The following is a 15,718-nucleotide window of genomic DNA, read 5'->3' on the forward strand; positions in this document are numbered from 1 at the left end:
TTTGGAAATCAATTGTTTTAAATTAAACTGGTGTTTAAATCATTATTTTCGGCCAAAATAAGACAATTTAAGCGTTTCCAATATATTTTTCCACATGTATGCAAGCAATTTATCGAAATAATTTTTAATTAAACTAGTAATTAAGTCGTTGTTTTCAGAAGACGATCGCCTTTCTAAACTTTTTTTTTATTTCTAAGCAAGAAATCTTTTGGAATCAAGTATTTTTCACTAAACTTGTCACAAGAATAAAACGATTCCAGCGTTTCTAAGGTTATTTTTAAGTAAAGAATCTCTCGAAGTAAAGTGTTTTTTCGCAAAACTTAGATAGTTTTTTTCTGCCAGAATAAGACTATTTCAGCCTTTCAAAGAGTCGTTTTTTTCATTTTCAAGCCAGGAATTGTTCAAAAACAGTGATTTCATTTGAACTTGTGCTTACATCGCTGTTTTCGGCCAAAATAAGACGATTTCAGCCTTATTAAAAGTATTTAAAGGAAACTTTCGAAATACAGTATTCAATTTTCAATTGAATTGGTGCTTAAATAACTGATTTAGATCCGAAAAGGACGATTTCTAAAGAGTTTTTTCATTTTCAAGCAGAGAATGGTTCAAAATTCAGTATTTTTCATTAAAGTGGTACTTGGATAGTTTTTTTTATCAGAATAAGACAACCTCAACCTTACGTAAGTTTTTATTTTTCATTTTGAAGCAAGGAATTGTTTGAAATTAAGTTTTTTCAATTAAACTTGTGATGAAATTGGCTGAAATCGCTATTTTTTTTTCAAAATCAAGTATTTTCAATTATATTGGGGCTTAAATAGCTGTTTGCGGTCAGAAAAAGACGATCTCAGCCTTTCTACAGTGTTTTTTTTTTCATTTTAAATAAAGAATGTTTCAAAATCCAGTATTTTTCACTAAATTGCTACTTGAATTATTATTATTATTACAATTTTGTGTAATTGTGTAAATCGGATTTTCGTCAGAATAAGCAAGGGGCTGTTTGAAATCAAGTGTTTTCAATTGCTGCTTTTAGCCAGAATAAAATGATTTCAACCTTCTAAGGTGTTTTAAACAAGGAATCTTTCGAAATCAAGTGTTTTCAAGCAAGTGGTGTTATTGGTCGTTGTTATTGGTCAGAATAAGAGGATTTTTAAACAAGAAAACTTTCGAAATAAAGTATTTTCAATTAAATTAGTGTTTAAATAACACTTTTCGGTCAGAAAAGAACGATTTCAGCCTTTCTAAAGAGTTATTTTTTCATTTATAAGCAAAGAATGGTTCGCAATCCAGTATTTTTCATTAAACTGGTAGTTGGATCGCTATTTTCGTCAGAATAAGACGATTTCAACCTTACCTAAGTTTTGATTTTTTCATTTTTAAGCAAGGAATTGTTTGAAATTAAGTTTTTTCAACTGAACTGGTGCTGAAATCGCTGTTTTCGTCCAAAATAAGACGATTTCAGCCTGTTAAAGAGTTTTTTTTCATTTTTAATCATGAAAACTTTCGAAATCAAGTACTTTCAATTATATTTGGGCTTAAAAAGCTGTTTGTGGTGAGAAAAAGACGATGTCAATCTTTCTAAAGTGTTTTATTTTTTACTTTTAAGTAAAGAATGTTTCAGAATTCACAAATTTTCACAAAATTTGTACTTAAATCGCTCTTTTCGACAGAAGAATCAAGGAATTGTTTGAAGTCAAGTCTTTTCAACTGGTGCTTAAATCGCTGTTTTCGGCCAGAATAAGACGATTTCAAACTTCTAAAGTTTAAAACAAGGAATCTTTTGAAATCAAGTATTTTTAACTGAAGTTGTGCTAAAATCGTTGTTATTAACCAGAATGAGACGCTTTCAGCTTTCTGAAGTCTTTTTTTTCACTTTTAAATAAAGAATCTTTCGAAATTAAATGTTTTCAACTAAGCTGGTCCTTGAATAGTTGTTTCCGGCCAAATAAGACGAATTTAGCCTTTTGAAGTGGGTTTTTTCAATTTTAAACAAGAAATCTCTATCGAAATCAAGTTTTATCTTTTAATTTTCGACAGAATAGAACGATTTCAGTCTTTCCAAAGCTTTTTTTATCTTTAGACAAGGAATCTTTATAAATCCAGTATTTTTTATCTAGACGGGGGATTCAATTGTTTTCGTTAGATAATTTTTAATTTCAGTCTTTCTCGAGCTTTTTTATGTTTATACAAGTAATCGTTCCCAACTATGAATTTTCTACGAAACTGATCGTTTTCGGTCAGAATAAGGCGTTATTAGCCATTTCAAAGCGACGCAAAACCGTTTTATAGACCAGGCATCAACAAGAGCCAAGTTATTTGAAAAATCTCTAGTAAGAAAATTATTTCTTTCGTTAAAAATAAATCGAACTGAGATAATCCAAAGCATTTCTGGTGGATTTTCCAACAACTGGTTGGTCATGGTCGAGAGAATACACCTATGATTATGTCAATGATGCTCAATCCGGCCCTGCCTATTATTTGTTTGCCGCAAAATTAGCATGCTTTACGGCTATTAAGATAGTATTACATTGCAACAAATTGTTGCTAGTCGATGATTTATTACGTTGCGCGTGAAACATCATAATCCAGTTAAATTTAATCGCATTAAGAAGCCCCAAGCCCGCCTTATAAAACCCTCGAAAAACTCGAAACCCGCCAAACGCTAGCATGGTTTTCAACTTCCGCGTGTTCAAAAAACAAGCTCCAAATGGCAAACTCACGATGTACTTGGGCAAGCGCGACTTTGTCGACCACATCTCAGGGGTTGAACCCATCGGTAAGTCTCGCAAAACTGGGAGGAAATAGTAATTTTTCGCGGCGTTAGACGGAGTCGTGGTGGTGGACAACGACTACAAAGACCGAAAAATCTTCGGCCAAATCATTTGCAGCTTCCGGTACGGACGAGAAGAGGACGAAGTCATGGGTTTGAACTTCCAAAAAGACCTTCACTTGGCCACCGAACTTGTGTACCCACCTCCGAGCGACAAGCAAAATTTTACCAAACTCCAGGACCGGCTCATGAGAAAACTCGGCCCGAATTGCTTTCCTTTCACTTTCACGCTTCCGCCCAATGCGCCCGCATCTGTCACCCTCCAGCCGGGGCCTGAAGATGAGGGCCAACCCTGCGGAGTGCATTATTACGTCAAGCTTTTTGTTGGAGAGAACGAAACCGATCGGTCCCACAAAAGGAGCACCGTTTCGATGGCTATCAGGAAAGTGCAATACGCCCCTTCGAAACAAGGTAACAGAAAACAAAAACACTACTGCCTGAATATTTTTTTAGTCCTACTTGACATCATTATTTATTCCACATTACGTATATTTACACTTCTTTTTTTATTTCCAATTTTCTTCTTATACCCGTCAGTTTTTTCATCCATTGTTTTCCTTCACCATTTTCGTTTAAAACTTTTTCCTAATCAAACTCGCAGTCTGGTAGTTCCACACACTCAATGTTCTAAGGTATTCCTTCCTTCTGCACATTCTTTCCCTATATTCCTGTTAAAATTCGTTTTCCCTTTCCTTATTTCCACATCTAAATATGGCTGATTTTCTTATCTTTACTTTTCATCTTAAGTATTTGGGGAGTTCATCGTTAATAAGCAGGGCATATTTTGCGTTCTCTTATACGTGTTATTCTTTCCTGCCTATCTGTGTCCACATTTCTCAATTTCAGTTCATCTTCTATTGTTCTTCCTCTTTCTCCCATTCTTTCAATTTCTATATACGTATACCTTTTCTTCTCCTCATGGTATTTTTCTCGTTCTTTCCATCTAACATCTAACATTTTCATTTATTTTTTTTATTTCTGTCCAACACTGTTGCAGAATTCTGCATTCACTCTCTTTCCCGATTCCACTCATTTTTCTTTCTTGCTTTCTTCTCTTATTATGTATCTTGGCGTTTGTTTATTTAGCCCTATCACTGATTTTATATACTTTTATATCTTGCACCACACTTCTGCTCCATACATTACAACTTTCAGCAAATTTACGATCTCCCTAGCTCCACACACTTCCTAAAACCTTATTTGCTTTTTTGCTGCTTCTTTTATTTGGGCTGTGTCTAACATTTTGCTATTTATTACATAACCCAAATAGTTAACTCTTCCACCTGTTGTATATTTTTCCCTTCCTATTGCCATTCACCCTTTTTCCTTTCTACTTTTCCTCCCACACCATCATTTTTGACCATCTACTTTTACTCCCAATCTTTTATTTCTTACGTATCTTTCCATTATTTTTATTATTTATTTATTATTTTTCTTTTTACTATTAATATTTACTTTCCTCATTTTATTCTTGTTTTGATTTCATTTTGTTTATCACATTAATTTTTTGTTGTTTATTCATGATTATGATTATTTTATTTTCTTGTATTTTTTCTTGGGGTTAAGTTGGGATAGCTTCGGCTAAACTTCGCCCATAATAAAGACTATTAATTATTATTTCCTTCATCTCGCTTTTGCTCTTTACTACAATCATCAAGTCTTATGCAAACGCCAGGGACCACACTTTCGGCCTACGAATAACTATCCCATTAACTTGTGCCTTTCTTAGAACCTCATATATGTCCTCCAGGTATGCTGAGAATAATGCAGGGCTTGATGGACAACCTTGCCTTACTTACCTATTACCTTACTTCACCTATTTTTACTTAATTAATTGTTTCTTTATAATTCTTCTCTATTCTTCTCACCAATCACTTGCAGACCCCTTTCTTTCTTAAAATTTGGATTAATTTTTTGTGTCCGCGCTATCAAAGACTTTTTTAAAATCCATGAGACATTCGTCCTCTATCTTTACGTATTTCTTTCTTAACAAGATGCTTTAGAATGTATCTAAACGTTGTCCATGGCTCCCGTTCCTTTACTAAACCCTGATTAAATAGTCCTCTACTCCAGTCTGTAAGCAATCTACCTCCCTTCCAAACTCTATTTAGGACTTCATATAACCTTTATTATAGGTTTTCTGTGGCTTCGTTTGGAATTCCGTCTTCTCCTGTAACTTTCTTTTTTTTAATTTCCTAATCTGATTTTCTATTTATTCTTTTGTAAGTTCGTTTATTTCCTCCAATGGTTCAACACTTTTCGTCGCGGTACAATTGTTTTGGTTTCCCTTCAGTAATTCCATAAAGTGGTCTTTCCATTTTTTCATACTTTTTCCACACCGCTGACTTTGTTCTAATTTCTTTTATTTTCTTAACTTCTTCTTTTTGCTGTTTTTTTTTTCTTCACAATTTTCTTGTACCGTTTTCTTGCTTTCAAATAAGCTGTTTTTGTACCTACTCCTTTTTTCAATTCTTTTAGTTTATCTCTAGCTTCTTTTTTCAGTTTTTCACATTCTTTATTCCAACAATTTTCACGTTTTGTCTGTGTATTATACTTTTTCTTTAGCTAGAGCTGCTTGTGTCTTTCTGACTAGATCATCAAGGTTTTTTTTGTTTGTTTGTTGTTTAGATAATATTTTTTCAACGGATTACTCGGTAGCTTCACAATCCAAATTTGTCAGACCATCTGGGTGTTTGTATGAGCTTTTAAATGCCTATAGAATTAGCACAAAATAACTTGGTCACCTTTGAGTACAGACCAATAACTAACTGGACTGTTTAAATTATACACTTGTTTAGAGTGGTACTATAGCGGGTTTTTGAGTTTCTTTATTTTGTTTTGAAAATTATACTTATTTTTTGGTTTCTCTTCTTTTGGTAGAGCGGTGTTTTCTCGACAGCGCGATTAAATTTATTTGTGCGTAAGATCCTCTACCAAACAAGCAATTTCAGGAGAGAAAGAATTTGTAGTCACAAAAACTAATAGTTTTTAAACTACAGCGGAACTCGGTTATAACGAACACTTAAAGAACTTCAGAATTTGTTCGTTATATCCCATCGTTCGTTCTAAGCGAACATCATCGTCCTTATGGAGTAATTTCCATTCAATAATTTGTAATATTGTGTTCACATTTAAAGATTTCTGATTATTTGGTGTGTCTGTAATTTAATTTAGTAAAACAAAATACAAATATGAATACGTTGAATATAAAATATAAGAAAAAAAATCTCTAAACACATCCGGAATACGATACGATATGATTTGGTTTCCGATCCAACTGCTCAACCAGCCTGACAGTTATAAATTAAGTAAAAATATATTGAATAGATAATGGATTTGAGTCAAAAAAATACCTATGCATCTTTTGTTGACATCTCCAAGACTTTTTACCTAGTAGTCTCAAGCGATTTACTAAGCAAACTAAAATTATATATTTTTTGTGATAAAAGTATCAAACTACTACAGTTTTATTTAGACGATAGGAAATAAATGTTGGTGTAAACCAAATTGAATTTTTTAAAAAAGAAGTTAAATATGGTGTGCCACAAGGGTCCGTCTTGGGTCCAACCTTGTTTGTCATATTATTTATACATTTAAAAACTTACACAGTTCCGTGTTCATATAATAGTTCAGTGTTTATTATTTATGCACAAAAATCAAAATTCTTATCATTGTTATGAATTTGTGATACTTATGCCACCAGAACTTGATACCTGTATAGACCTAACTACTTAAGGTTCTCTAAATCAAGAAATAACACAGCCTATTACTATGATGTGCTGCCTTTATCTATTAAGAATATTGTTTTTCAATCATTTAAACTTGTAGAGAACGCTTTCTGTTCCTTTCAATATTTACATTTTATGATTTTATTATAATTATATATATGACGAATGTAAAAGTTTGTACATAATAATAAACTATCTATCCATCTACCCACCAAGGGCGCCAACCTTGCACCGTAGTCCGAAAGGACTTCATGCTGAGTCCTGGCGAACTGGAGCTGGAAGTGACCCTAGACAAGCAGTTGTACCACCATGGCGAAAAAATCGCAACGAATATTTGCATTCGGAACAACAGCAATAAAATTGTGAAAAAGATTAAAGTCATGGTACAACAAGGAGTGGACGTGGTACTGTTCCAAAACGGCCAGTACAGATCCACTGTGGCTAGCATCGAAACCCAGTAAAAACTTATCGAAAAAAAATTGTCAAGTACTCAAAAAAAATTTTTTAAGGGAGGGTTGCCCTATTCAGCCTGGCTCAAGTCTCCAAAAAGTCGTCTATTTGGTGCCCCTACTCTCTACCAATAAGGACAGACGCGGGATAGCACTTGACGGCCAATTGAAACGCCAGGAGACGAATTTAGCCTCTACGACTTTGTATTTTTTCAAATTTTAGTGATTTCGGTTTAAAGTTTTTTTCCAGGTTGGCGTCACCTGATCAGAGGGACGCCTTCGGGATCATTGTCTCGTATGCTGTTAAGGTTAAGCTGTATTTGGGGGCTTTAGGGGGCGAACTGGCCGCCGAATTGCCTTTCATTTTGATGCATCCGAAGGTAAATAGTGGTCTGAAATTTCGGGCCCCAATTTATTGTTTTTTACAGCCGGATAACAGGGGCAAAGTCATTCATGCCGACAGTCAGGCGGATGTGGAAATGTTCAGACAGGACACCATGGATAATGACATTGACGAATAAAATCATTGAACCTATATGATACAAGATAAGTCTGCTGAAAGTACTTTTTCCTATTAATTTGTCAATAAAAAATTGCACAGAATTTAGCGTCCTAAGTTCTACTAAATACTTTATTTTTCGCCATGCGTGTGATTTTTTTCAGAATTTTTCGATATTTAATATTAATGAGTTAGAAAATAGCGAAATTTTAATAGTATTTCTAGAGTTAATATAAAACAAACGATGGTAAAATATAGTTTAAAACATGGCTGTTAGCCCCAATACTTCTTTTATTTGATTTTTTGTTTTTATTTAATTAATGATTTTTGGAGCTAGCGACATTTTAGTAGCTCTTAGTGAACATGCATTATTTATAAAGAATAAATGTATAAAAATTCTGAAAAAATTGAAAAATTATAATCAATCAATTAATTTAACAGAAAACGCTGATTTCTGTACGGTTATTATTTTTAGAGATAAGTAAAAATGTTTGCAGACTCACCTTGTACACACGTAATAATTATTAAATTATTTGTTAATGATTGCTGTGTAACGGTAATATTCGTATTTTCAGCTTATTTGGTAACTTTATTATTTAACTTTGTTATTTTGATTGTCTTTATTGTAGTTTTTGTTTGTGCTTTGTTTGAATTAAAACGCTATAACACGAAGTAATTTTTCATTTAATATTGTGGAACCAAGAGTTTTGCACCTATTTTCTTTACGAAAAAAACTAATTAGTACATGAAGTTCGTTAAAAATGTGATCATTTTTCAAGAATAGTTTTTTTTGAAATTCTTTTTAGTTTTCGAGTAATTCAAAAATGGCACCCTTCTACGAAGAGATAATGATAATAAAAATAATAATAATAATAATGCTCTAATTATGCTCTAAAAGTGACTTCTAATTCAATCGGTAATAAACGTATTGTTTTTTAACACTTCTCAAATTTGGCTTGTAAAATATGAAACAGACAGACGGACAACAAAGCAAGTTAAGTAAAAGCTTTTAACCCTCTCCTGAACATTGCTACATAATTTATTTAAAAAAGTCTAATATAGTAAACTATTAAAAATAATAATCACCTAGTTGGAAATTGTCGCCGATAAATTAATATAATTCCAGGTACTTCTAGTTGATCTTTTACCAAATGTGCATGAATATTAAAACAATTATTAAATTATTGATTAGGAATGATAATTACCTTCATTTACCTCTAATAGTCGGTCTTTTTTATTTAGACGCAAACCAAGCCATAAATAAAAATAAGTTAAAATGTAAAAGTGCGTTTAATTCAAAATCTGAATGATACTTTTTGCTAATTTCGTAAACAATTATCTGATGTGAATACGCGTGGTTTAGTATAAAATTCAGTATTTGACTTTTTCGTTAATTTTTTTAATTATTATCTTTATCTGTAAGTGAAAAATTACCACAAAATCATGGAAGATACCTTTCGAAAGTACAGTCAGGCGTGTAAAATTTTTATTTTTTATTTAATTAGAAATCGCGATTTTCTTAAGTGCGCGATAGGGTTACCTCACCTAGTATAAGATGATTCAAAAGTATCGTACAATCTCTCGGGTTCTAATAAAGGACATAAAACTGTATTAAAAGTTCCTATGACAAAAAATTGAACATTTTTTTCAGAAGTTTTCAAAGTTTTGTTACAATTAAACAAATACCTAAACAAACAATAATAGCGTCCAATACATTATTAAAATAGGTAATCACCAAATCCATGGAAATTTTGGCCGAAGACTTAAAATAATTCGTCGCATTTCTATTTGATCTTTTACCATAATGCGCAAAATTGTTAAAGTAATGATAATGGCAATAATAATGACCCTTATTGACTTCCAGCCCTATTAAGTGAATTTATTAATATTTTTATCGAAGAAATTCGACATAATAAAAGAAAGTATTGCCATAGTTGCTATCACAGAATAAAAAGTAACGTACAACATGGACCACCCAGATATAAAACCCATGACAGGTTTTTAAACAAATACAAAAGGTGCAGTAGGTGTTTTGACTAAATTTTAGATGATCCTTTAAAACTCATCAAATTTATGGCATCTGATATTTTGCAACCGTTGCCTGTTAAAATCATCCTACTAGTAACTCTTCTGGCGTTACCAGTGGGTTCAAATGTCTTGATGATTTACTTCGTTTTGTATGTGATCGATATTCGAGAGTTTATTGATTATGCACCGGTCTTATTTGGGGGATTCTACGTATTTACAAAAGTCTAATTTTCCTCCAATTTATTTGAAAAAATGTTTTTCAGCCATCACTTGCCATTTTAATAGCAGTATTCAAAGGCAAATTAATTCACAATTTACAAGACGAGATAAAACTTTGGGCCATAGATTCTGCCGGTGAAAAAATCCACTCCAAAATTAAGTTGAAAGTCAGGATGGTGACAATTTTTGCTATTTGCAATACTCTACTCCTTATTGTTGCAACTGTACACAACTTAATACCTTTGCCGAGGGACCTGCACATTTACTTCGTTTTACGTTTAATCTACGACTATTTTCCTAATCATAAAACATACCTCCTAATTCTCATGAAATTAATGAGTCCTGTTACCACTTACATGCTACTAGTGCACGCTTACCAAATTCTCTATTACACTCAACACATAAATATCCAAATCCAGTTGTATAACAAGTTTGTCGCAGATGTAGACTTTTGGGAAACACCTTTATGCGAACCTGAGCTGTTTTACAACGAATTGTATCAAAAACGAGTCGAAAAGAGGCTAAAGTTTTGCATTCAAAGATCCCAGCATTTTGTCTAGTATTTAAGAGTTTATTAATTTTTATCCTTACAAAATTAATTATTTTAGTGTCCACGTTGCTAAAATAAAAGAAATCGGTATTTTGATTGCGCTATTTGCAGTTTGTGGCGTCCTCATGGGCATTGGAATTTCCTTCTATTTATTTTCTGTACGTTATTATTTACAAAAATTAGTTTACTTAGATAATGTTTTTTAAGGGCAATTTGACTCCTGAGTACTATATACGCATATTCATTATTGCACTTGTTGGAGCTACGACTTTTTCATCAATTATATGGGGTGGCCAATCGACTGAAACTATCGTAATAAATTTTAAATTCTCACAAAATGGAGCAAAAAATGTTTTAGGTAACTGAAATGATTGCAACAATATCTCAAGTTCGGTGGTACAACTTTAGTCAAACCAATAAAAAACTCTATTTGATTCTTTTAACAAATATGATGAAAGAGCGGAAAATCAAATTTACCGAAAATTATTCCATCAACTACCAGCTCGGACTGGCCGTATGTCAATTCAAATATCTTTCATTTTGTAAAATCAAACTTTGGTTTTCAGATCGTCAGAGGAATTTACTCAGTCATGTCTGTTCTTGTGAAAATGTACTCCATAAATACCTAAACTTGGGGACTTTTCTATCGCAATTTCTCACTTTTTACAGCGTATATTATTCTGTATGTGTACGTTTTCAGAGCCTTAATTTTGGCTCAGATTTTGTCAGGTCAGGTCAGGGTTCATTAAAAAAAATCATTTTAAAAGTCAAATGATTATTATGTCCTATTTCACTTAAAAATACCCGACATTTTTAATAAATTTACCCAAAAAACGTGATGGTCGTATTTTTTACGGGAAGCCCTCTGATAATACAGCGTGCTCAAAAACTGGCGCACCAACTCAATGGTGTGTGGTAGAGAACTGGTTACATATAAAGGTAAAAATAGTAAAAAAATTCTTTATATTAAAGTTATTGATAAATAACGGATTTTAGATAAATGATATGTGGCAACGTTGTCTAACAGTCGTGATCGCAATAGAATTTGAGCAACAATAAAAATAAATTATTTTTGAAATGGTTTCCTAGGAAATAATTCCCACTGTTGGCACATCTACACATTGTGATTTTTTGGATGAATTTTAATTTTTTTAAATTAAAAAAACTGCTAAGATTTGATAGTAAATTTAAAAATAATTATTCATCGTTTTGTTACGGAACGATTACTTGGTATGAAACATAAAAACATAAAAAAATATTGAAAACTAAAGAAGTTAACACAATAAGTTTGTAGCTCCAGATTTTTTAAAATATAACTTTAGGAATTTTTCAACATTTTTCCTGTAATCCGCACTTGCTTCTCAAAAACGTACCACTGAGTTGGTGCGCCAGTTTTTGACCAGCCTGTATATTAAATAGACAAAAACTGATACAAATGAAATATTTTACCTGAACTACTGTATTATAAAAAATTGTATAAAAAATTTATGCACCTTACAATGTAAATGAAATTACTATTTATTTCAATTTTCAGTAAATAAATGATTTAAAAATTTAAACCTCTGTTTAATAATAAGAATTTTTTTTGAGGTTTTGGTCTAATTGCTTGCGGTTACTTTTTTTTTGGTTTGTAAATCATCATTCTCTTGCTCACTCGATTTTCAATTACAAGTAAGTCTACTTATAACCCTGTGGAAGTATTTTTTATAAACATTTTTTCCTCGGACTTTAAATTATCAGCTTAGGTACCAACAACTACTTTTCGGTCGTTTTAAAAATTCAAAATAACCTTTTATCAACTTATCATGTCTTTTTAGAAATTCTCACTTTTAATCAAAATTTCTCTACCTTTATTAAAATTTGTAGGTAAATTATCGCTGTTATTTTGAAACGACCGAACAAAATTTCTTATACATTAATATAATCGTAAGAAAAAAATCTTTTTTACATGATACTAATAAAAACATGAGTAAGGTGATGGTACCTATTATGGCATAGTTCCTAATATGAGTCACCGGCTTTATTTTTACAATTTAAGGCTTTAAAAAAAACACCACTGTTCTATATTGTTTTATTTATTATGAAATCCTATGTCAACAGCGTAGTCAACCTATGTCAACAGGGTAGTGCTGAAAATCAGTTTGTTGTATCATAAATTTTTGTGCGCTAGTCACCAAAATTTTTGCAGTTTGCAGCTCTCGTACAGGTGAATAAAAAGATGGAAATAATAACAAGATAGTGTTAATTATTATTAACATAGAGCTAACATTCTGAAGCATTTATTTATCATGGCGTTTGCCCGACATATTTGATACTTTTTCAGATTAATCCAAAATCCTAAAAAATTTTTTCTAGTCCTTTAATATGAGACACTTGAAAACTGACTAAAATAAGCACATCAGTGCAGAAGTAACGAGGAAAAATTAATTAAATAAAGGTCTCTCTGTGCCCTTTGTTGTGAATATATAATCTAAAAGGACTTTTAAATTTGTTTTCAGAGTTATTTATTATTTTAACGAAAATGTTAATTTGCTTAACGAAAAACTGATATTTTGTTTTAGGAAGTTTGTTATATTTATTTTATTTTTATTTTACATTATTTAATAAAAAATGTCTCAGTAAATCGGTTGATTATTTTCCACTTAGTTGCCTAATATGAGAAGTCTCATACTGTGAAGGCATACTGTCTTATACTGGGAACCCTTTTTTTAAACACATATCCGACAAAATCAAACTTAATTAAAATACAAATTGGAATCCATACGGCGTTTTTTTGACAAAAATAGAAAACTTTTTTTCAGAATTTTTTCAACATAAAATATTCAAAATAAGAAAAATGTGTTTTTTTAAAAAAAGGTGGCACATAATAGGCATTTTCGCCCTACGTTTAGTTAATTTTGAGGTAGCTACATTGTAGACATCTACACTAAAGTTTTCATAATTCCATTATTCCATAACTTTGCCGCTCACTGTAACTTTGCTTCCAGTGGTGTGTAAGAAAATTGTGTAAGATTTTAAAATAATGTTAACTCAAAAACTAAAACGTTTTAAAAAAAGTTATTAGGAAAAATTGTTAGTCTTGACGAGTTCTATTACCAATTAAAATTAATGTACTTATTTCATTTACTGCCTGTATAGAGGATCAAATTTTAATTATTAAAATAAAACAAAGACGTACATTTTATTTGCTTCAAATTGCAGTGGACAATTATTATTTAACTCTTTTATTCTGTTACTGTATTTATAGTAGTTTTTATTGTTTGTGTTTTGATTAAAACGCAATAACAAGACGTAATTTTTATCTTATCAAAATCGCAAGAGCCGTACACACGCATAAAAAACCAACGTTATGTTTAGCCCTCAGTTCCGCCCTGTCTTCTCGGGGCGGTTCTTCATCATTACAGGGTTTAACATCCGCTGGACACGTGCTACACAGTGACAAATTCACCCCCGTTTTCTTGGCAAAATAGTTGCAAAATAACGTTTCGTTGATATTCTCCGGCACGCAACCCCGTATTTCCGATTCTGCAGTAGAAAAAAATGGGTATAACATTTTTACCCAAGCATCAAATAATTGCCACTTAGTTTTACGAACAGTATTCCGAGATTAAAATCACTGAAAAAACTCACTAGGCCATTGAATGATGGCACAGTGTGTCGATTTGCTGGTATCGTTAAGGTCGGGGTGCGAAGCTATTCGGAAAATTTTTTCATTTTGACCGAATGGCAATGAAGCGATGGTTTCTTTGGCGCACTGCATAAATACCCACTCCTCTTTTTTGACGCAAGCATCGTAACTTTCGCATTTGATGCATCGTCGAACTGCAAAGTTGGGATCATCGGCTTCGTGGGGATGAAGGCCCTGTCGGCGGGGTCTAACAACGTCACACCTAACTGGGATGAGGATTTTAAAATGCCAACAGAGGGGGATTTACCTGAGCTGACTAATAGGAAGGCGAAAAGTGGCGCGTAGGGAGCGCTTGAAGGCATTTTATTTGAGTGACAAAATTGTAATCAAATTTGATAATCATGACACAGACACTTATTAGTGGCAGGCATAGGTGACAGGAAACGGCCTGCTAATAGTAGAGGATACCTATCAGGTTCGATGTCCTTCGTCCTTCAACCATATGCCCACCAGATCAAACTTATTTTTTATCAAGTTTAGTAAAATATACAAAGGAATGTTTTGTGAATAAGTTGCCTAAAAATATTAAAAAAACATTTTCGACAGGGTTTTACAGCCGTAACATTTTTTAACATTTAAAGGATACATTCGTCTACTCGGGCTACAAGAGAGAAAGTCTTTTAAAATGTGGTCATTGCTTTATTTAATTCAGAAAAAATTATAAAAACTAAAAAAAATCTAGTAGGTGCATAGAAAAACAAGCAAAAACATTATGTATTATTCGGAAGTAAAATTACCGTTGGGGGCGCCACTGAGCTAGGTCGAAAACAGTAACCATAAATGGCGGGAAAATGTTTATTCGGATATTTTGAGCGTTGTACGAATTTTGGGGCTACACAATTATTACATTGCATATGCGGAATGATTATTGCATCTTTGATGCAAGAAACTTATGTTGACAAATGAGAGATGACGAGGAAAACACGAATAACGAATGACTGTTTGGTTCACTTTCATTATTGGAAAATTATTACAAAGACATTGAAAAGCCTACCTTTTGGCATAATTTACGTTTAAATGTATCAGCAGTTGTTAATCTTTATTGTAGTTTTGTAGATTTACCGCAGCATTTCATGATTTTTTCAGTGGAAAATTCTAACACTTCACTAATTTATTGGTTTCTTGAGCCAAACTTTGTGTTCGCTGTGATCCATTACTTATAATCTTTAATTAGACAACTGTTTGATAACACTTTGTAATCAAAATTTAAATATTTTGCACTTTTTATCCACTTTCAAGTTCCAACAATAAACACTTTATACCACGAAAAACTACAGAAGCAAAGTCAACGCTAGTATTTACCACCACGTACTTTTAAAGTAATTCTTTCTATTGTAAGTAATTAACACTATACACGCAAAATTGTTGAACAATTAATTAAATGTCAGTTAAATGTGGCATTACGAAAATTTCTTTACTGTTTTCGACATAGTTCAAAAGTCATCACCAGAGGGCGTCTAGTTAATTTTATTTCCAAATTTTGTATTTTTTCTACAGAGATTCAAAAGTGTCAGTCCAACTTTAGACGTCAATGACGTTCAGCTGTTTCCAACCAAGTTTATTTTGTTAATTTTTTTCTACATATTGTATACAATCATCTTAATTATTGACCATTTGTTTTCGGTTTTATCGGATCAAATTTACTGTGGAATTTGCTAGTTTGTTAAATGTTTTGTACAATTATATACCTTAAAACACAAAGGCGATTTTATTCACCAGGTATCTGTTCA

At 32.2% G+C, this 15,718-nt stretch overlaps 2 protein-coding genes across 3 annotated transcripts; one reads left to right on the forward strand and one right to left on the reverse strand.

Moving 5' to 3' along the window:
• Window positions 1–2,493: 2,493 nt before the first annotated feature.
• Arr1 (Arrestin 1) lies at window positions 2,494–8,175 on the forward strand. The gene is made up of 6 exons (XM_961502.5): window positions 2,494–2,773; window positions 2,822–3,238; window positions 6,772–7,012; window positions 7,065–7,208; window positions 7,255–7,384; window positions 7,433–8,175. The coding sequence occupies exons 1-6, from the start codon at window positions 2,665–2,667 to the stop codon at window positions 7,523–7,525; spliced, it is 1,134 nt and encodes a 377-aa protein (XP_966595.1). The 5' UTR covers window positions 2,494–2,664; the 3' UTR covers window positions 7,526–8,175.
• A 5,410-nt stretch (window positions 8,176–13,585) lies between these two features.
• LOC103312924 (hypothetical protein) lies at window positions 13,586–14,464 on the reverse strand. 2 transcript variants are annotated; one of them, XM_015979814.2, is made up of 4 exons: window positions 14,236–14,464; window positions 14,056–14,194; window positions 13,931–13,998; window positions 13,586–13,825 (listed from the first exon to the last, which is right to left on the reverse strand). In XM_015979814.2, exons 1-4 carry the CDS (start codon window positions 14,288–14,290, stop codon window positions 13,599–13,601), a joined length of 489 nt encoding a protein of 162 aa, XP_015835300.1. In that variant the 5' UTR covers window positions 14,291–14,464; the 3' UTR covers window positions 13,586–13,598. The 2 variants fall into 2 exon arrangements, with proteins under 2 accessions (XP_015835300.1, XP_008193016.1); XM_008194794.3 differs by having other exon boundaries at window positions 13,931–14,194; window positions 14,236–14,446.
• Between the last annotated feature and the right edge of the window lie 1,254 nt (window positions 14,465–15,718).

The sequence above is a fragment of the Tribolium castaneum genome, chromosome 5 (assembly GCF_031307605.1).
Source record: "Tribolium castaneum strain GA2 chromosome 5, icTriCast1.1, whole genome shotgun sequence".
Lineage (NCBI taxonomy): Eukaryota > Metazoa > Arthropoda > Insecta > Coleoptera > Tenebrionidae > Tribolium > Tribolium castaneum.

What these genes read in the sequence shown, in the direction of transcription:
- Arr1 (XM_961502.5), top strand. Translation starts at nt 2,665, where the DNA reads ATGGTTTTCAACTTCCGCGTGTTCAAAAAACAAGCTCCAAATGGCAAA. An exon ending in CTCAGGGGTTGAACCCATCG is followed by an intron (nt 2,774 to 2,821) that starts GTAAGTCTCGCA and finishes TCGCGGCGTTAG; the next exon opens with ACGGAGTCGTGGTGGTGGAC. An exon ending in AATTTAGCCTCTACGACTTT is followed by an intron (nt 7,209 to 7,254) that starts GTATTTTTTCAA and finishes GTTTTTTTCCAG; the next exon opens with GTTGGCGTCACCTGATCAGA.
- LOC103312924 (XM_008194794.3), bottom strand. Translation starts at nt 14,290, where the DNA reads ATGCCTTCAAGCGCTCCCTACGCGCCACTTTTCGCCTTCCTATTAGTC. An exon ending in CTTCCTATTAGTCAGCTCAG is followed by an intron (nt 14,195 to 14,235) that starts GTAAATCCCCCT and finishes TCCTCATCCCAG; the next exon opens with TTAGGTGTGACGTTGTTAGA. An exon ending in TGCCATCATTCAATGGCCTA is followed by an intron (nt 13,826 to 13,930) that starts GTGAGTTTTTTC and finishes TTTCTACTGCAG; the next exon opens with AATCGGAAATACGGGGTTGC.